Source organism: Melospiza melodia, assembly GCF_035770615.1.
Source record: "Melospiza melodia melodia isolate bMelMel2 chromosome 7 unlocalized genomic scaffold, bMelMel2.pri SUPER_7_unloc_1, whole genome shotgun sequence".
Classification (NCBI taxonomy): domain Eukaryota; kingdom Metazoa; phylum Chordata; class Aves; order Passeriformes; family Passerellidae; genus Melospiza; species Melospiza melodia.
The window spans coordinates 1,157,306-1,177,116 of NW_026948497.1; the positions used below are offsets into that span (position 1 = coordinate 1,157,306).

At 55.3% G+C, this 19,811-nt stretch overlaps 2 protein-coding genes across 2 annotated transcripts in view; one reads left to right on the plus strand and one right to left on the minus strand.

The window, feature by feature from the left end:
* The window catches only part of LOC134432715 (uncharacterized), a 321,669-nt gene that overhangs the window by 244,829 nt on the left and 57,029 nt on the right, over positions 1–19,811 (minus strand). The window lies entirely within an intron of this gene.
* LOC134432797 (class II histocompatibility antigen, B-L beta chain-like) lies at positions 4,559–7,124 on the plus strand (the record flags this gene model as incomplete). The annotated part of the gene is made up of 4 exons (XM_063181711.1): positions 4,559–4,643; positions 5,144–5,413; positions 6,105–6,389; positions 7,024–7,124. Coding segments are annotated over exons 1-4 (741 nt in total), but the record flags the coding sequence as incomplete, so codon positions are not given.

The following is a 19,811-nucleotide window of genomic DNA, read 5'->3' on the forward strand; positions in this document are numbered from 1 at the left end:
AGTCAGTGTGGTCTGCCTGTGTTATTTCAGAGGATTCTTACATCAAGTGCATCTCTGCAGTGCCACTGACACTCAAGTAAATGCATTCCTGATGCCCCATCCCACAAACTGCCAGGCAAGAAACAGGAGGTTTGTGTTGCTGAAAGCTCAGGCTTGGTGACACAGAGAAAGTAGCTTGGACTAGGAAAGAAATACGTTACACTATGAGGATGTTAAACAATCATCTTCATGTTCTCAACAAATTTCCCTGTGAGAAGAATCAGGGTGGAGATCAACTTGCAAAATGGCTTTTAGAAACTCCTGCAGAAAGCTTGTTTTTGGGACTGGGATTTGGGGGAGGTTTGGGGTTTTATTGCAAGGTAACATTAGAGCTGATGCACTTGCTTCACATTTCCAGGTCATCCTGACAGCCAGATGAGCTGCAACAACATAAATCCCAAAGCAAATTGTTGCTGGAGACTGAGGAATAGTCTCCTGTGTGGAGGCTGGAGTCCTCTGGGAATTCCCTTCCCATGTGCAGAAACCTCCAGCTGCTGCTCCCAGTGCAGGGTCCCCCTGTGCTCACAGGCCTCTGCAGCCACTGCAGAATTTGCCTCTTACCATGGCCGCTGTTTCCCTGAAGTAAGGAGGTTCTCCTTCCACCATCCCGATGGTCACAGTGCCAAAGGCCCAGATGTCCACCTTGGGGCCATAAGGAGATCTGGTCACAACTTTTGGGGCCATCCAGTGAGCAGTGCCCACCATGGAGCTGCACTGGTCCTGCTCAGGGCTGAGCTGAGCGCAGAGGCCAAAATCAGCTGAGGACAGAAACAAACCCTGTCAAAGGCAGCTGCAATGAGGAAACCAACACCAAGACTCCCCAGTCTCAGTCTGAGAGTGCAGTAGTGAAGTCAGCTGGAAAAGCCCACAGGGCTGTAGCCAAGCAAAGATGGAACTGGACCCTTCAAGAAACCCTCAGCTTTCATGCAGTGGCTTTTACTGATTCCCTTGGAGCTTTAGATTCCCACTGCTGCCCCTCTGGCAGGGCCATAGGCAGAGCAAAGGCACTGCTGGCACCCTGCTCCTCTGCTGAGCTCTCTGCAGGGGCAGCCGCTCTCAGCTGGCAGCAGGGGCCGGGCAGTGCCCCCAGCAGCCCTTGTGGGGCTCTGGCCCTCCCTGGGAAGCAGCCCCACACCCGCAGCCCGGGAGCACCGTGCCTGGCCAGGAACACCCACCCAGCCTGACAGAGCCGTCCATGCCCAGGAGGATGTTGGAGCTCTTCAGATCCTTGTGGATCACCCGCTTGGAATCGAGGAAATCCAGGCCCTGCAGACACTGAGAGAGAACAACGTGGTAAATAGGTGTGATTCATGCTGATAAAATTGAAACAGTAATCAATATTGATACAGTAATTAATATTTGGAAATAATAAAACAGATAAAAGTTGTAATGCCAAAGAAGAAAGGGAGAGGAGGGGCTCCACCCCCTCTCCTGGCAGATGTTCAAGGATAGGAGGAAAAAGCAAGAGATAACAGTTACTAAAAATTAACTGAGAGAAGTGAACATCTGATTGGGTCCCAGGAAAATGCCCGCTATAAGAGATTTATTGCTTTGATGCTAAAATGTGGTAATATCTTTGTTTTGGCTTACATTGTACTGGCTTGGTGCGCATGTGTAACCCAAAGGTGAATTAAAGGACAATGAAGAAGACTATACGGCCTTCATCAGTGACGACCCCCAAAGACTTGTGCGACCACCAAACCGAGTGGTGGCGCATGCGTGGTAAAGGTGGTGAGGAGGGCGGAGACAGAAAAGTGACGAGCCAAAAATAGGAGGAGATGGCATTGACACATGGCATATAAGGGGCGACTTTCACTTGGCAAGCTTGTACGTGAAGTGGCAAGGGTCATTGAACCCTGCCCTCCGTACCCCGCGGTTGTTTTTGCTTATGTGCTATTATTTGAACCATATTATCCCTTATTTATATATTTGCTAAACTATTTAATTAATATTGCTGCTACCTTAAATATTGTTTGGGGTTTTTTTATGATGGGATAATTGGGCAAATATAACACCTGCAAGCACAGAAGGACACCTGTCAGGGCTGGGCTGGCTGCTGAGAATGCCTCGGGCAGGAGGATCCTCCGGCAACGAGCCCAGAGCCACTCTGGGCACTGAGGCCTCCGTGTCCCACAGCAATGGGAACACCACGGGGACGTGGCGCTGTTCCTGAGACATCCCAGCAGCAGCTCACGCAGAAACCGCCTGGAAGGTTCTCCTGTGTCACAAAGGAGCACAAAGAACCCTCCCAGGGCACAGCCCATGGCCCAAAGGGTGCAAGATGAACTCGGAAAATGCAGCAAACAAGGACACCCCACAGCCCAGCCTGAACACTGAGGAGGAACAAGGACGACACCAAACCAAAGGAAACATGATCTTTAGTCACTGATGCTTATGACTAAAAGCAGCAAGCCTTGTTCCCTCTGGGATCTTTGTTCTAGTTCTAAAAACGAGCAAGGTTCCCCACTATAAATACACAGAAGGCAGGAACTGGGGAGGAGGTGGGGTTAGGAAGGAGGAGGAGGAGGGACAGAGAGAGGAAAAGGAGGAGGAGGAAGAGGAGGAGCAGGAGCAGGAACAGGAGGTTCCAGTGCCCCCTGTGGCCGCAGCCACGGGACCATCGCCCCCAGCTCGTCCTGCAGGTGAGCGGGGAGGGGGAGCTCATCCCAAATCCATCGGGGGGTCCCTGAGAGGATTTTTTTATTGGGGTGTGTTTGGAGCTCACAGATTGTGAAATTGACCGAAATATCATCTGGTGACCCTGGGAGGTTTTTTTCTCTGTGTGTGTAGGTTTGGATCTTGCAGGACCCCAAAGCTGAGCCCCTTGGGGGATCTTTGGGGGCCCACGCGGCCATTGCCCAGTATGGGCAGGGGAGGATATTGGTCCTGGGGACCCCCGGGAGAGAAGAGGAGGGGAACCCCTGGGACCCCCAGAGTGGGGAGAGCAGAGAGGGGCAATCCCAGAGCAGGGGGACCCCGGCAGACTGGAAAGGGGGGGAGCCTGAAGAGGAGGGACCCCTGGGATCCCTGGGATCTCAAAGTAGAACATCAGGGTAGAAGGGACCCCATGGACCCCCAAAAGCCCCTGGATCATCCCTAAGCAGGAAGCTGGAGAATGAAGAACCCCTGGAACCATTGGACCCCTGTGATCCCAAGGAAAGGAAACCTGTGGAACCCCAAAAGTGGAGAGATCAGCAATAGGGAGCTCCTGGGAGAGTTTTTTCAGGCTAAATATTGATGTGTGGAGATTTTCATGGACACAAGAATCCTGCTGAGTTCCAGACATGGACCTTGCCAGGAGGAGCCGCTACTCCAAGGCGCTCCCAACTTGGTTTCCCCCAAACCAGGGTTTGTCATTCCCAAGCTGTGGCCAGATGGAGGAGGAGGAAAAGCCCCAGAGATCCCTCACAAGGAGGGGCTGCAAACTCAGCCCAGGGAGGTGTGGGGAGGAAAGAGCCGCCCTGAGCCAGGAAGGCGGCCGGAGATGCAGCCAGAGCTCAGAGCTGGTGGAGCCTCATGGCAGGGAGAAGCCCCACAAGTGCTTGGAATGTGGGAAGGGTTTCAGCTCCAGCTCCACCCTGAGGGAACACCTGAACATCCACACTGGGGAGAGGCCCTGGGAGTGTGAGGAATGTGGGAAGAGCTTCAGTGGGACCTCTGACCTCAGCAAGAACCACATGATCCACACTGGGGAATGGCCCTAGGAGTGTGGGGAATGTCAGAAGAGCTTCAGGTGGGATTCAGAGATCGTCACTCACCAGCACTCCCACACCAGTTAGAGGTCCTGTGAGTGTCCCGAGTGTGGGAAGAGCTTCGTGCGCTGCTCCAGCTCCATCCCCCATGGGAGGATCCTGGCTGGATGATCCACAGTGAGCTGCGTTGGGAAGAGCCCTGGTGACCCCTGTTCTGGCTGATCCATGTTGGGCAGGGGGAAGGTGTTGGAGAGATTTCTTTCCCTTCTCCTTGTGCTGCTGTGATTTGGTTGGCAATAAATTCCCTCCGTGTGTCCAGGCCGAATCTGTTGTGCCCGTGTGGGATTTGCTTCGGGATCTCTCCCGGTCCTTGTCCCCACGCAGGATCCCTCGGTTCCATTTTCTGTCCCTGTGTGGCTGCGGGGGGCAGGGACAGAGCGGCTCTGGGAGTGCCTGGCATCGGGCCAGCGTCACCGCTCGCCACGGACACCCCTGAGATGCCGCGCACCTGGGCAGGCATTGCTGGGCTCACCTGAGCTCCCAGCGCCCCAAGGTTCCCCCTGCCCAAAAAACCCCCAGCCCGGGGCTGCAGCGTCCCGGAAAGGCCTCAGCCAATGGCAGCTCAGGCAGGAGGCGGTGCAGCCAATGAGAGCTCGGGGCGTTGGATTGCCTCATCGGTTGCCGGGCAGAGCCCGTGGCCGATCGCTCCCAGAAGCGGCGGCAGCCAATGAGAGCGCGCGGCGCTGCCGAGCCCGCCCTGCTCCGGACTGGCGCTCCCAGCGCAGCGCGGCTGCTTTGGGGCTGCTGCTCCCTGCCCGGCCCCGGCCATGGGGCGAGGGGCGGCAGCTGGGGCCCTGCTGGCGGCACTGGTGGTGCTGGGAGCCCCCCCGGCTGCGGGCGCGGAGCTCTCGAGTGAGCGGGGGGCGGGAGGCGCTGGGACGGGGGGAGAAGGGGGAAAAGGGGGCGAAGGGGGGAGAAGGGGGAAAAGGGGGCGAAGGGGGGAGGCCGAAACGGAGGGGGAGGAGGAGGGGACCCCCCAAAGGGAGAGCGGGAGGGACTGAGGTGTGGGGGGAGGAGAGGGAGCGGTGGGAGAGAGTGGGGAAGGGGCAAAAGCGGAGGGGGGGAACTCAAAACTGATCGCAATGGGGACTGGGGATTGGGGAATTTGTGGGAAAATGGGGAAATGGCACCCCAAAGTGATTTGGGAGCGGCCGGAGGTGGGAGGGGAGAGGATGTGGAAGGGGAAATGGGGGAAGGGCGACAAAGAGGAAGCGGCAGCGCGGGCAGGCGGGTCCCATGGCGGCCGTGGGGCACAGGGGGTGCGGAGTGGGGATCCGGGGTGGCCCCGGAGCTCTGGGGATGCTGGGGAGGGTGTTGGAGAGGCACCCCCGATCTATGTTCTGCACACACAGGGGTGTTCCAAAGGATGACAAAGTCCGAGTGTTACTTCATTAACGGCACGGAGAAGGTGAGGTACGTCCAGAGATCCATCTACAACCGGGATCAGTTCATAATGTTCGACAGCGACGTGGGGCACTTTGTGGGGTTCACCCCCTATGGGGAGAAGTTGGCCAAGCGCTGGAACAGCAACGCGGTATTCATGGAGGACAGACGGACTGCGGTGGACTGGTTCTGCCGGTGCTGGTACAAGAATTTTACCCCGTTCCTCACGGAGCGCCGAGGTGAGCGCGAGGCAGAGCGCGTCCCCTCGGGGCCTACCCTGCCAGTGACCCTGGAGCCCCTCAAAATCTCCCTGGGCATCGGCCCAGAGCCCTCAGCCCTCCTTGTGCCCACCCCCGGGGTCTCCAGATCCTCCCAGTCCCTCCCAGTGCCCCCCCGCGCGTCCATTTCAGCGACCCGTAAAGTTGACACTTGGCAACCAATGAGATCGCATCCTGTTTATGACTCATCTGTTGCCAGGCGGACCCGCATCGCCGAGTGCCTCGCGCCGGACTCGACCTCCCAGTGCCGTGCACTTCATTCCCAGTTCCTCCCAGTGCCACCAAGATCCCTCCCAGTGCCATTCCAGTCCCTCCAAGACCATGCCCAGTTCCTCCCCAGTCTCTCCCAGTCCATTCCCAGTCTCCTCCCAGTTCATTCACAGTTTACTCTTAGACCTCCACCCTCTCTCCCAGTTCCCCCATTCCTTCCCATCACTCTGTGTCACCCAACTCCCTCCCAGTCTCTCCCACTCCCTCCCAGCACATTCCCAGTCCCTCCCACCACATTCCCCAATCCATTCCCTGTCACTCCGAGTACATTTCAGTCCGTTCCCACTTCCTCTCCAGCCCAGCCCAGCCCTCCCCTCTCTCTATTAGCGCCCCGCAGCTGATCCCAGTGTGTCCCCGCTCTCTCTTTCTCTGTCTCTCCCAGTGTCCCCCAGCGTGTCCATCTCGCTGGTGCCCCCCTCAAGCTCCCAGCCCGGCCCCGGCCGCCTGCTCTGCTCCGTGATGGATTTCTACCCTGCTGCCATCCAGGTGAGGTGGTTCCAGGGCCAGCAGGAGCTCTCGGAGCACGTGGTGGCCACCGACGTGGTCCCCAACGGGGACTGGACCTACCAGCTGCTGCTGCTGCTGGAAACGCCGCCCCGGCGCGGGCTCAGCTACAGCTGCCAGGTGGAGCACGTCAGCCTGGAGCAGCCCCTGAGGCGGCACTGGGGTACGGGGGAGCCCCTGGGGGCGCTGGCAGAGCCGCTGGGCTGTGCTGGGAGCCACTGGGAGGGAGCTGGAGAGAGCCGGGCTGGAAGTGGGAGAGGGGCTGGGGGCTGGGCAAGGGCTGGGAAGGGGTTTGGGGGATGTTGAGGAGGGTGGGATGGGGTTGGGGGGTGCTGGTGGGCACTGGGAGGGAGTTTGGGGGTGCTGGGTGTGACTGGGAGGGAGGTTGGGGGTGCTGGGTGTGACTGGGAGGGGGTTTGGGGGTGCTGGGTGTGACTGGGAGGGATCGCAGCGAGCCCGGAGGGGCTGGAAGGAGATCGGCGATGGCAAAGCGAGGCTCGCCATGAGCTCGGTTGTGCTGGGCACAGACTGGGAGGGCTCTGGCTGAGTCCTGCCGGGGCTGCCAAGGGACTGCGAGAGGCTGTGGGGGTCCTGCGGCGCTGCGGGCAACTGGGAGGGGGCTGTGGGATGCTGAGAGGGACGGGAGGGGCTTTGGTGGCTCCTGGCCAGGCCAAAAAGGGATCGGGGGGAGGTTTCAGGGGGTCCTGGCTGGGCTGGGGGCCATAGGGAGGGCGCTGGGAGGGGCTCAGGGTGTCGGTGAGAGGTTTTGGGGCTGCTGAGCCCTGCGGACCCCCCAGAGATGCCGCCGGACGCCGCCCGCATCAAGATATTGATGGGGATTGGGGGCTTCGTCTTGGGCTTCGTCTTCCTGGCGCTGGGGCTCGGCTTCTCCCTGCGCAAGAAGGTCAGGGCGGGTGCCGGGGGTGGCGTCCCCGCCGTGGCGGAGCGTGTGCGCTCCCGCCGGGGCCCCCAGCCCGGTGTCACCCCCTTTTCTCTGCCCACAGAGCTCCTGAGCCGGCGGCCGCAGCCCCTCCCCGTGGGCTCGGGCCCGGCCGGGACCCCCCGCTCCGTCCCCGCTCCGCTGATTTGGGGGGGTCCCGTGTCCCCCCCAGCCCCGCTGGCGCTCTGCCCCCGCCCAGTGCCTGCTCCCAGTGCTCCCAGTAAAGCTTCCCAGTTGGGCCCGGGGCCGTTTATTGGGGGGCGATGGGGAGGGGTTTTGGGGGGGCGATGGGACGGATTTGGGCAAAGGGAGGGGGACAAAGGGTGGGGGCTGGGCCCGGGGGGATGGGTCGCTGCCCGCGGATCCCGCAGTTCCCGGTGCGGGACGAGCTCCGTGCGCCGCTCCATCTCCATCCCCCGTGGGAGGATCCACGCTGGATAATCCCAGGTGACCCCCAGGGTCAGAGCCCCCCGTGTTGGGAACACTCCTGGCTGGGGGTTCCACATCTTCCTGGCCCCCCCCTGGACACCTCGATGAAGGCTGGGGGATCCCCACTACTTTTCTTGTTTCTGCTCCTCTCCTCATCTCCCCCTTCTCTTCCCCCGGGTCAATCGCTCCCCCCCCTCCCCGCTCCTCCTCCCGCCTTCTTCCCCTCTTCTCTCTCACATCCCCTGACCCTTCCTCAATGGTTTCTTGAAGGGTCCAGTTCCATCGTTCCTTTCCTTGGCTACAGCCCTGAGGGCTTTTCCAGCTGACTTCACTACTGCACTCTCAGACTGAGAGTGGGGAATCTTGGTGCTTGGTTTCCTCATTCCAGCTGCCTTTGACAGGGTTTGTTTCTCTCCTCAGCTGATTTTGGCCTCTGCTCTCAGCTCAGCCCTGAGCAGGACCAGCGCAGCTCCATGGTGGGCACTGCTCACTGGATGGCCCCAGAAGTTGTGACCAGATCTCCTTATGGCCCCAAGGTGGACATCTGGGCCTTTGGCACTGTGACCATCGGGATGGTGGAAGGAGAACCTCCTTACTTCAGGGAAACAGCGGCCATGGTAAGAGGCAAATTCTGCAGTGGCTGCAGAGGCCTGTGAGAACAGGGGCACCCTGCACTGGGAGCAGCAGCTGGAGGTTTCTGCACATGGGAAGGGAATTCCCAGAGGACTCCAGCCTCCACACAGGAGAATATTCTTTAGTCTCCAGCAACAATTTGCTTTGGGATTTATGTTTTTGCAGCTTCTCTGGCTGTCAGGATGACCTGGAAATGTGAAGCAAGTGCATCAGCTCTAATGTTACCTTGCAATAAAACCCCAAACCTCCCCCAAATCCCAGTCCCAAAAACAAGCTTTCTGCAGGAGTTTCTAAAAGCCATTTTGCAAGTTGATCTCCACCCTGATTCTTCTCACAGGGAAATTTGTTGAGAACATGAAGATGATTGTTTAACATCCTCATAGTGTAACGTATTTCTTTCCTAGTTCAAGCTACTTTCTCCGTGTCACCAAGCCTGAGCTTTCAGCAACACAAACCTCCTGTTTCTTGCCTGGCAGTTTGTGGGATGGGGCATCAGGAATGCATTTACTTGAGTGTCAGTGGCACTGCAGAGATGCACTTGATGTAAGAATCCTCTGAAATAACACAGGCAGACCACACTGACTCTGGAAAATGGCCTGTAAAGCTGGTGTCCCCATTTGGAGAAGCAAAATGTGCTCTTTCTGATGGAGGTTCCTACTGACAGAGTCAGCCAATGAAATTGGCTCTCAAGGCGAGATCATTTGGATGTTGCAGTGGCTGTGGCAGCCCCAGGGTTTGGGTTTTTTGGTTGGCATAGCAAAATGAGCTCTGAGCAGCATCTGTGGCAGGGAGGAAAGTGCCCCTGGAGCTGGGGCTGAGGCCCCGGGGTGCATGTGAGCCCGTGTGGGTGTGAAGGGAGCTGGCAGAGCGCTGAGTTTGCTTTCCCTGCAGGCTCGCGCTCTGATCGGGCAGAACGGGACCCCGCAGCTGCAGGAGCCCCGGCGCCTGTCGGCTCTGCTGCGGGACTGCCTCGAGTGCAGCCTGGAGCCGGACGAGGAGCGGCGCTGGGCTGCCCAGGAGCTGCTGCAGCTGAGGGCCAGGGGCTGCAGGGGAAGCAGCAGCGCCAGGGAGGGGTTTTCTTTTGGGGCCCCCTCCGACAGTCTCCAGTCTGGCTGCGTTCCACACGCAGAGCAAGCAGAATCCTCGCCTGCTGTGGCTTGGCAGGCTCCTTTGGAGCTCATCTGGGCCTGGTTGCCCCACAGCGAGCAGGGACATCTTCAAGCAGCTCAGGGGGCCCAGAGCCCTGCCTGACCTGAGCTTGGATGTTTCCAGGGAGGAGGCACCTCCCACATCTCTGGGCACCTTCTGTCAGTGTTTTCCCACTCTCCTGGTTAAAAAATTCTTGCTTAGATCTAATCTGAGCCTGCTTCCCTCTCCTGAGTTTCAAAGCATTTCCCTTTGTCCTGTTGCAACAGAGCCTGTGAGGAACTTGACTCTGGAAAGTAACAGTTCATTTCTTTCCTTTTTATCCTTTGAGCAGCACCCATTTTTATCATCAGCCAGGCCTCTCTCCAGCCTGACCCCTCTGATCACTGCAGCAAAGCAACTGAGGGAGCAGAGGAGGAGATGAAGCCCTTGAGGACAGCTTTCAGTTACAGTAGTTAGGACAACTAGTTAGTTATGGTAGTTAGCAGTGGTAGTTAGTTAGGGTAGTTAGGATTGCCTGTTTGTTATGGTTCTTATGACAGCCTGTTTGTTATGGCAGTTGTTTGAATAAAAACTCTCTTAACCCTCAACTGCCTTGCCGTGTCCCTTCCTTCTCCTGCTGTGCCTCAGCTGCCCGGAGCAATGTGAGGGGAGAGCGGGCCCAGCCTGGCCCAGAGCTGAGCCCCAGCAGAGCCCTGGCAAAGCCCAGAGCAGCCTCGGCCCCTGCAGAGTCAGCCTGGAAGGAGGCGCTTGGAGCCTTCTGGGCTGCACCCAACTCTGGGTTACAAACTGGGTGTGCTGGAAAATGCCACCGGCTCTGCACGAGGGCAGAAGGGGCCCGGGGAAGGCCCAAGTGCTCCATTCAAGAGAAAAACCTGCCCTGGCTTTGTTATAAATAACTGGGTAGTGTTGGCTTTTCCTATTAGGTATTGACTTCTGCAAAATATTCTTACTCATAATGATTTTGATAGAGTACAGTTTGTAATCACTTTTAACTGCTTTTGCTGTAGTATAATTTGTCAGCTTTTTGTGGTCAATGCCCTGGCCCCTGTGTAGCTCATATCCTCAGAACATCATTTATGGATTATATTTTAGTTTGTGGACAGTGTGAAAAACATACATTATAGTTTTGGATATGTTGCAAAATATTAAAATGGATGTCATGTGTTGTGCATTAGAATGTTAACATTTGCAGAAGTAGCTGTAGTTGTGAAATAAGAAGTAATGCTTTTATTTTTATAAATAACTGACAATAACACTTCAGAGATGTTTGTGAAATAGATAATGTTCCTTCAAGTACTTGTAGAAGTATCTAAAACCGTCTGCATGGTCAGACAACATTTAAGGAAGGGATGTGATGAGGAGCCCTGCCACTGACCCTTGCACTGTCAATAACTGTCACCTGCTGAAACCACAGAACAGGGGCCCTTGTGAGGGAGTGAAACACAACCCTCAAAACAGCAATCCACGATTCCTGCACGTGCTCTAAAACGGCGAGTTGGGGGTCAAACAAACCTAAAGAATTCCTGGAACATGTAAACGAGTTCAAAGAAATGTTTGAATGTGTATAACCATTAGGAATATGTATTTGAACAATACAATGGGAAACCTAGACAAGAAGAGTTGCTGTGGTTAACCAGTGTGCCTCTGGCCATCGCCAAGCACCCAGCCCTGTTACTGATTTGTCCCTTATTATTCCTTATTAAACTTTCAAAAATTCTAAAGAGTGAGGCTCCTTTCTCATAAAACTCAAGGTGCTCACCCCTTGTTCTTCCCCCAAAGCCAGGATTTGTCAATCCTAAACTTTGTCTGGATGGAGGAGAAGGAGGCTGCGAGGAAAAGGAAGATGCACTGGTGTGGAGGCCCATGGGAGTCTCAATCTCCCACCCGTGGAGGACTGGTCCTCAAGAAGAAGAATAGATTTCAAGGTTATGGTGAGAAGCTTGCTTCTCCCATAGATCTTTGCAGGCACATGCTGATTTATGGAAAGTTATGTTGCCCCATTGGCCCATTGGCCTAATTACCCCAGTTCAAACCCTATTACCCATCCCTGGTTAGTCCCTGGAATGTTCTCCCTCTCTGTCCCTCCATTGGCTCTAATTTACTGCATTCCTCTGCCCCTGTTTCCTTATTAGCTGACCCGACCCTTAACCCCTCCTTTGCCCCATTTTCCCCCATATCCATTGGACCCCGACCCTCAGCTCCACCCTCACTACCCCATATAAAAACCCCCTGTGCCCTCAGCTTGTGCCCTGTCTTTGTCCCTGTGCCCTGTTCAGCTCTGTGCCTTGTTCCTGTGCCAATAAACCCAGTTTGCTGCAGATCATACCCAGACCCATCCTGCCGAATTTGTCAGCTTTATAAAGCAGCCGTGAGCTTCGGGCTCTGGAGTGCCGGAGGCTCCAAGGGCCTCGGCAGCGCCAGGACGCTCCAGGCTGGGACAGCCAGGCAGGGCAGGAGGAATCACTGCCCCTTTCCCCTCTCTGCTGCTCCATCTCCCAGCCCAGCATCGCTGCAGGACAGCCTCACTGCCAACGCCATCCTGCCAGGGCATGGACTGGGGGGATCTCCTTCCCCTTCCCTCTGGCATGGAGGCAAATCCCATCTTAGCCTTGTCTGCCCTCCTTCCTCTTCTCATTCTGTCCTTCATCCATCCACGTTCCTTTCCCATCTCCACCGGGGAGGACAAGGCCCAGAGATCCCACACGAGGAGGGGCTGCAAACCCAGCCTGGGGAGCCGAGAGGAGGTAAAAGCCTCCCTGTGCTGGGAAGGGTGTGGGGAATGTGAGAAGAGCTTCAGGCAGAGCTCAGCCTATTCCTGGTGCCTCCAAAACCGGCGGTGCCAGATACAGAGATCCATGGGGCAGCAAAGATTCCCCTGCAGATCCGTGGGGCTGCAGAGATCCCCCTGCAGATCCATTTGGATGCAGAGATCCCCCTGCAGCCCCCGGAGCAGCCACGCTGCAGCACGGCGATGCCTGAGAGGAGGCTGTGACCCCGCGGCCAGAGGGCCCCGCTGGAGCAGCCTGTCCTGGCAGGACTGACCCCGGGGCACAGTGACCCACGCTGCAGCACTTAGAGGGGGCTAGATTCAGCTTGGAGAAGTTCCTGGAGAAGTCTCCGGTGGGAGAGAGCCCAGGGTGCAGCAGGGGAACGTCTCCTGTCCCTGAGCAGAGGGAGAAGCCCCGGGGCATGAACTGAGCTCGGCCCCATTCCCTGTCTGCGGCACTGCCGGGGTAGGAGGTGCAGCTGGAAGGAGGGAGGCGTGGGGGAAAGCTGCATTTAAGGGTCTTCACATACTTCTCATTATCCTGCTCTGAGATTTTGGAGTTTTCTGTCAGAAATCTCTCCCCTCCCCCACTCATCCACAGGGTTTGGGGTGGTTTTCTATTTTTGGGGGAAATCAAAGCGATGCACTGATGCTCCTAATTAGGGGTAGGAGAAATCAGGCTCCAGGGCTTCCCGCTGAGCCGGAGCCACCGGAGCCGCAGTGCCGGGAAAGCCGTGGCGGGAGGTGCGGAGAAGTTTGTTTGTGTTTTCAGCTCAATCCCCCTCGGGCCCGGGCCCGTTCCAGGGCTGCTCCTCAGCTCCGGCTCTGCCCTCACGCAGCCCGGGGGGCCCGGAGAGCGCGGGGCGGGGCTGTGCCGTGTGCAGAGCCCGCCCCTGGCTGGGATTGGGCGATGGTGCCGTCAGTCGTGGTTGTGGCGCGCTGATTGGTGGGAGCGGGGCGGAGCAGGGCCCCGGTAGCGGGCTGAGGGCGGCCGTGGCTGGGCAGCGGCGGCATTGTCGGAGCGTGTGTGCGGTCCCGTGAGCGGCGGCAGCGGCCGGAGCGCGGTGAGGCGGCGGCGGAGCTCGGAGGCGGCCGCAGCGCAGGTGGGAGCCGCGCTGGGTTGTGCGGGGCCTCGGGGCAGGCTGCGGGCCTCGGGGACGGCAGGGGGCTCGGGCGGGTTCGTTGTGCCGTGTCCGGCGCGTGTTGCCGCTGGCGTGAGGGCGCTGCGGGAGCGGCTGCCCGCGGTCTCCTTGCGGCCGCTGCCTCGGCAGGAGCCGCTGCCGGAGCAGCGCTGGCTCTGCCCGGTTGCTGTGGCTGGGACAGAGGGATCCGCCCCGTGCCCGGGGCTGTGCGGGGAAATTCCCGTGGCCGGAGGTTTCTGTGCGCAGAGGAGACAGAGGAGTCCTGTAAAAGTGACTTTATTGCTGGGCAGAGGGAGAGGCCGTGGGGCATTTGCCGTGCGCTCTCTGCCATTGTTGTAGTTCGCAGCCTCCGTTTTATCCTAATTTTCCCGGCTCATCTCCCTCTCCCTTTGCCCCCTGGCTGAGGTACTTGGAAGATTCAGACTTCCCGATCCGCCAACTGCATGTCCTCGTTATTGTGCACCCCCACTTTCGTATAACAGTTGATTTTCATGGCTCTGTTAAGTCTTTGTTCTGCTCCTGAAGAACAAAATTCCTGAAGTTTAGGAATTTTAGCGGGACTTTCTCTGAGCAGCAGTCCCTGTTAAATAGCAACATTTGTTGAAACTGATGGTTTCTCTCTTCCTTATCTATGAGTACCTGACCCAATCTCCAGGCAGATTCACTCAGTGAATGTTTTTTCTTTTTAATTTTATTTTCTTTTTATTTTCAGGTTTTCTTGTCTTTTTTCCTTACTGAGTCTTCCTTGGTTTTGGGATTATTCTCAGTGCCCATATTTCCTGTCCTTCTGTTGCCGTTTCTGGATCTGGAGGCCTGGCTGCCACCTGCATCCCCTCGCTCTGCTGCAGAATGAGCTGCACTCTCTAGATATGGAGCATGGTAAAAAGATGAGAGTTGCTGCAGCAGATCAGAGGAGAAACAGCATTCGTTTAACCCATGATCTGCCAGGGAGCCACAAAACCTTGTCCCATTCCCATCCTTTCCACGTTTGGACAGATACATGAGCTGCTTTCTTGTTTCCTTTGTTATCTGTTTCACCACTTTTCCTTTGTCATCTATTTGCCAACAGCAGTTTGAGTCATTTAATTTTCCACAAATTCCTCTTTTTTCTGCTAACAGATGGTCTGATCCCATCCCATGGTTAAGTGTTGTGTTCCTCATTTCCTCGGTGGACTGGCCAGCAGGAAGGTCAGGAGCTGGAGCTGACTGGTTGGTTATTCCGAGGACAGCTTGTAATCTAATGATGCCATTGAAATGAGAAATGGTTTCTGTGGCTCCTGATATGAATTGTTTCGGGTTCCCAGGGGCTGATCCATGGTGTTGTAGGATTTGTTCTGCTGGCCATTCATCTTTTCCCCATTTCTGGCTGCTCTCTCTAGCCAGGGCTGCATCAATTGACTGCTTTTCTCTAATTAAATCAGCCAATAGTTGTAATCACAACTGATTTCCCTGAATTTATGGTAGCAAAAAATCCCCATTGCTGTAATATACCCTATATAACGCAGACAGTGACAGCACATGTTGGAGTGGGCAGAGGGATGATTCCCCCCATTTATTTATAGTGAAGTTTTCCCAACATTCTCCATTTGCTGTTTCCTTTTGCAGCTTCACCCGTTTCTGTTGCAGTGTCAGATATCCTCCCCCTGGGCTCTGCCTTGAGCTGTGCAAATTCCATCAGTGCCAGCAGGCAGAGCTTGGGGTGAGGGGCAGAGGGAATCAGCCCAATTCCTGCCCCGGGCAAGAGACCCAGGTGCATTGTCCACCCTTTGCCCAGCAGTGTTCATTTGCATTTCTAAAGCTCCTCTGCAGGCTGCCTGGAATGGAGCTTCTCTTCCAGGGCAGCCATCTGGTGAGTCACATGTGGCCTCCCCAGAATCTGCTGTGTTTTAAAAAACAGTATTAACTATTTACGAGGTCAAAGTATTATGGTTAAAGCTCTTCAGTTCTACAAAAGCTACATAAAGGAGAACTTGGAAAAACCCAGAGCAAATATTGATTCTTACACTTCGGTCCAGAACCCACCTGACAATATAAAGTGGGAATTATTATAAAAAGGTATTATCATGTTGTAATCTTATCACTGAAACTGCAGGGAAAACAAAAACTCTCCAAGAATCTCTTTAGTGTTAGAGAGTCAAGGCATTCCTTGGTTCTGGCCAGGATGTGCAACAGAAATAAATTCTTTCACAAATAGCCTGGCTGTGCAGAGAAAATCATTCCATGCCATGTGAGTTTTACTCGATTTTTCCTAAACTTTATGTAGTCGGAACCAATCTAAATCCACTGCTTTAATGTTCATTGTTTCCAAGTTGTATAAGTTTTTAGTATTTGGTTTCCTGTTGGACCTGGATTTCTTCCCCTCTGATGTGAATTCGGTCTCCACACTCCTGGATTTCCTTCTCAGCCTTTTCCAGCCCAGGTGTCTCCAGCTCTGCCGGGGGCAGTGTCTGGGGTAGCTGTTGGTTGCTGTTTGCTGCTGGGTAATGTTGATGTTTTGTTGCTGGTCGTTATCTCTGTGGGTGTCTTTTGAGCTGTTCCCAGTCTGTTGGGATGTTAAAGTCATCTCCACTGAGTGGTGCAGCAGCCCTTAAATAAAACCTTTAAAATTCCTTTCCCCAAGGCAAACCTTTGACTAGAGAGACCCTTCTGAGCAGAGAAAGAAGATTTAAGAAATAAACTTGGTACATTTTGCAGCAGTGCAATGGCAGGCAGCCCAGAGTGTGGGTGTCAGTGAGCCCCAGAGTGGAATTGTGCCGTGGTGTTCCCCAGCAGCTGTGGCAGTGCAGGCCCAGCCAGCGCTGAAGCTGCAGCAGTGGCAGCAAGGCTTGGCCCCAGGGGCTGGAGATGGCAGAGGAGGGTGGCCAGGATTGCAGAGGATTCCAGGCGAGGATCTGTGGGCAGGCGCAGGGGCTTGGCCCGCTGTGGAGCCCTGGCTGCTGCTGCGTTGCCTTCAGGGCAGGCTCAGGGGCGGCCTCCCATCCTCCTGTTGCGGGCGGGAAGTGCAAATCTCCGGGACTTCAGAGCCCTTGAGGCCAGGCTGAGGAGTCCCCCGTGTTGAGCTGTGCTGGCGGCTGTTTCTGGCCTCAGGGACACTTGGCATGGGCCCCTTGGCCACCAGTGGTGCTGCTTTGCACTCCTTGGGCAGGAGCCGATGTCCTGGCTGGGTGTTGGCAGCAGCAAAGTGCCAGGGCAGGCTCTGTGCCAGCCCAGCTTCCTGTGGGAGAATATCCCTTGATATCTGCTCCAGTGGTTGCTGAAGCAGTGAGAATTGCTTTTGCCCCCCTGTTAGGTGCCATGGTGTCAGCAGAAGATATTGAAGCCTTCCTGCTCAGGGCATTTCAGTGCCAGGCTCTCACAAGCACCCACAGCTCTGTGGGTTGAGCTGAGCATGGGGCGGTGACCTGCGCTTTGTCTGATTCTCCTTCCTTAATAACGGCCTGTCTTGTAGCTCTTTTCCCTTCTGCTGCCCTTGCAGAGCCATCCACAAACACATTTTCTCCCTCAGGCCAGGGAATGTCCCATCATCAATCTCTCCCAGCCTGGGTCTGGAGCTCTGTCCCTTGAGTGCAGTCCTGGGTTCCTTGCCAGCCCCTCTCCAGGCTGTTCAGACAGGAGGCTGGGTTAAACCCTTGCCCTGTCCTCACTTCTAAATCCTCCTGTGCCATTGAACAAGTTTCATACTGTAATAACCAAGCCCTGCTCATCCATTTAGAGGCTGTTTAGGTTGTCAAACCTTTACCTTGATGCCAGACTTGAACTATAGGAGATCCTCCTGTTGTCATCACTTTTCAGGCGAGGCCACTCTCTGGCCACTGGGTTAAACATTTTAGCACAAGAATTCCTTGACTAGATCCTGTTTAAAATCCACCTATAATTCAAATTCTTTTTCCTATTTGGAAGGCCCAGGAAAATTGCCTCATTTAATCTTCATTTTAACACTTGAAAATTCTGTGTTTCCTCCTGCTGTCCATCTATCCAGTTTGTTGACTGGCAGGATAGGAGTGTTGTAGGGAGACATCCTTGGCTCCAAAAGCCCTGCCTTTAACAGGGACTCAATACCAGGCTGTGAGCCATTTCTTCTCTCTCTTGGAACAAGGTATTGCTTGTCCTAGTTGTTTTAAGTAATTTGTAGTGGCTCCATATCTAATTTTCCCTCTTTTCCTGTCTCTGCCCGCACTTCTGGGTTCACTTCAGCATGGGCCTTTTCCATCTTGTCACACAAAGGTAGAACAGAACTGGCCTCTGCAACCCCTTTTACAGTATTAAAATCCAGCTCTCAAATTCCTTCCTAAGTAATTCCAATCACAGGAGGAAGAAAAAAAATTAATTTTAGTCAAACCTATGCCCCACAACTTCTAATAGTAGTTGAACAAGTCATACCTGCTCATCTTTCCCACTCATTCCCTTAAAAATAAAACATTCCTTTACTCTTTCCGCCCTTCGGTCTAAGATTCAGAGTGGATTGAGAGGCCCCTGTGTCCATCAGGAAATGCCTCCTCTCAATGCAGACACGCCCTGAATGTTCTCAAGGGCTGCAGTGTGGAGGGTCTCTGGTGTGATGGGAGCTGTGACAGCCCTGCCAATCCATGTCTATCAAGGGGTGGACTTGCTGGTCCTGAGGGTGCTGCTGTCTGTGCTTGCAGTGTCCTTGTGCCCTGCAGCTGGAGCCCTGGTTCCTTGCCAGGGGCTGTTTGGGTGGGCTCTCCCCTGCCAAGGAGGGCAATGCCTCTGCCAGTTGCTTGTGGCCGAGCCCGTGCCCTGGTTGCTGGGGCCCCCTTGGGGCCTGGGGTTGATCCCTCAGGGGCTGTAGGAACTGTGCCCTGGCCTTTGCCTTCACCTTGGCCTTTTGCTGCTCCCTTCTTGCACTCACCTGCTGTGCCTTTGTGCCCAAGTGCTGCAGGGCCTTCTTGTGCCCCTCCTGCAGTGCCCCTCAGTGCCTGTGGGTGCTTGTCTTTCTTTATAAGAGAGGTGTCTGCTGGGGAAGGCAGAAAAAGCCTCTCTTGGAATGGAGAATGGAAACCCCCTCAGTCTTAATTTCTAGACTAGTGAAATCAAGTTGCTCTCAGGCAAAGATATGGGAATAGGAATACCAGTTCTTTACTAGTGTGTATAATAAAGCAAACAAACACCAACAGCTGCGGCACTGACAGCAAACAGAGCCCGGACCCAGTCCCGGCCTTTGGGCTGCGGCGCTTTGCCCTTGGGTGCAGTTCCGGGCACGGCCAGCAGGGGCGCTGGTGGCTCCCGCGGGGCGGGGCAGCGCATCCCTCCCATGGGAACCTCTCTGAACGGAAATAGAGCAATCCCTTCATCTAACTCTTTGACTTTTTTCCCTTCTATAGCCTTTCTCCCGTGTTTTGAGAAAGAATTTGGAGAGGGCTGCCTTTTAACTGAGCTCCTAGTGTTTCGATAAGGTGCTTCCTGTAGAGAGAGAGAGTTTCCTTGAACAGCCGGAGCTGTGGTTACCAAGGGGCCGTAACTCAGAGCAGGACTGGGTCAGGGGAGGATATCCCGCCGAGGCTCGGTGGGAGTGTGGGCAGGGTCTGCTGCCGGAATCACCAGAGGGGGATCTTCCCGTGGAGCCCGAGGCGGAGCGTGGGCAGCACCCACATGGCTGATGGCAGCTGATCCTGCAGCTGCCGGCAGAGCAAAGGCAGGTGGGAGAGCCCGGCAGCAGCGGTGGTGCCCAGCGCAAGTGGCACGGGCAGGGCAGCCGGGGATGGGATGGCTGGACCCCCCCTGGGTGGGGTGGGCGCGGTGACCTCGGAGCAGGCGGCAGGACAGAGCAACCCCCATCTTCCCCAGCCTGGCTGGCAGAGCGGCCGCAGGCCAGGCAGTGGGAGCAGGGCACACAAATTGAGCGACAGCGCCGGGGCAGGTGGAGCTGCCCTGGGCAGTGAGGCCGCACCTGGGATGGAAACCGGGGCAGGCAGAGCTGAGGCGGGCAGCGAGCCGGGACCCGGGACAGGCTGCGAACAGAGGGGGCAAGACCTGCAGAGGATCCCACTCTCTTTGTGATTTTTCCTCTTCTTCCCCTCCCTTTCATTTCCCCCATTTGTTTTTTTTTTCCCCTCTGGTGTTTCTGATACTTCAAAGATTTTTATTTTCCTAAAATCTCCTGTCTAACATGTGGCATATTGTCTTTTTTCTAGATTAAACGGGTTTTTTTTACAAATATATCCAGAGCCTAACAAATCTAAACTTCTGCATGGATTCTTTGAAATGGTCAACCAGCTAACTCATGACCTCCAAATGTTGTTTTTCTCTTCACCTTTTTATTTCTCCTTTGGCATATTAAACATCTCTCAGGTACTGGGTTTGCTACTCCAAAAATCCCAGTGCACCCATACTCCCTTAAAAAATGATCACACAAAGCTTGAGTACCCCAGTGGGTTTTCTGATGCAAGTCTTCTAATATTTTCCTAGTAAGCATATTTTATTATGAAATTGTCTTTCATCAAGAAGTTTCCATTTCCCTGATTTATCTTTTTCACTTCCTATCTTGTTTAATTCTTTTTTCTCGGC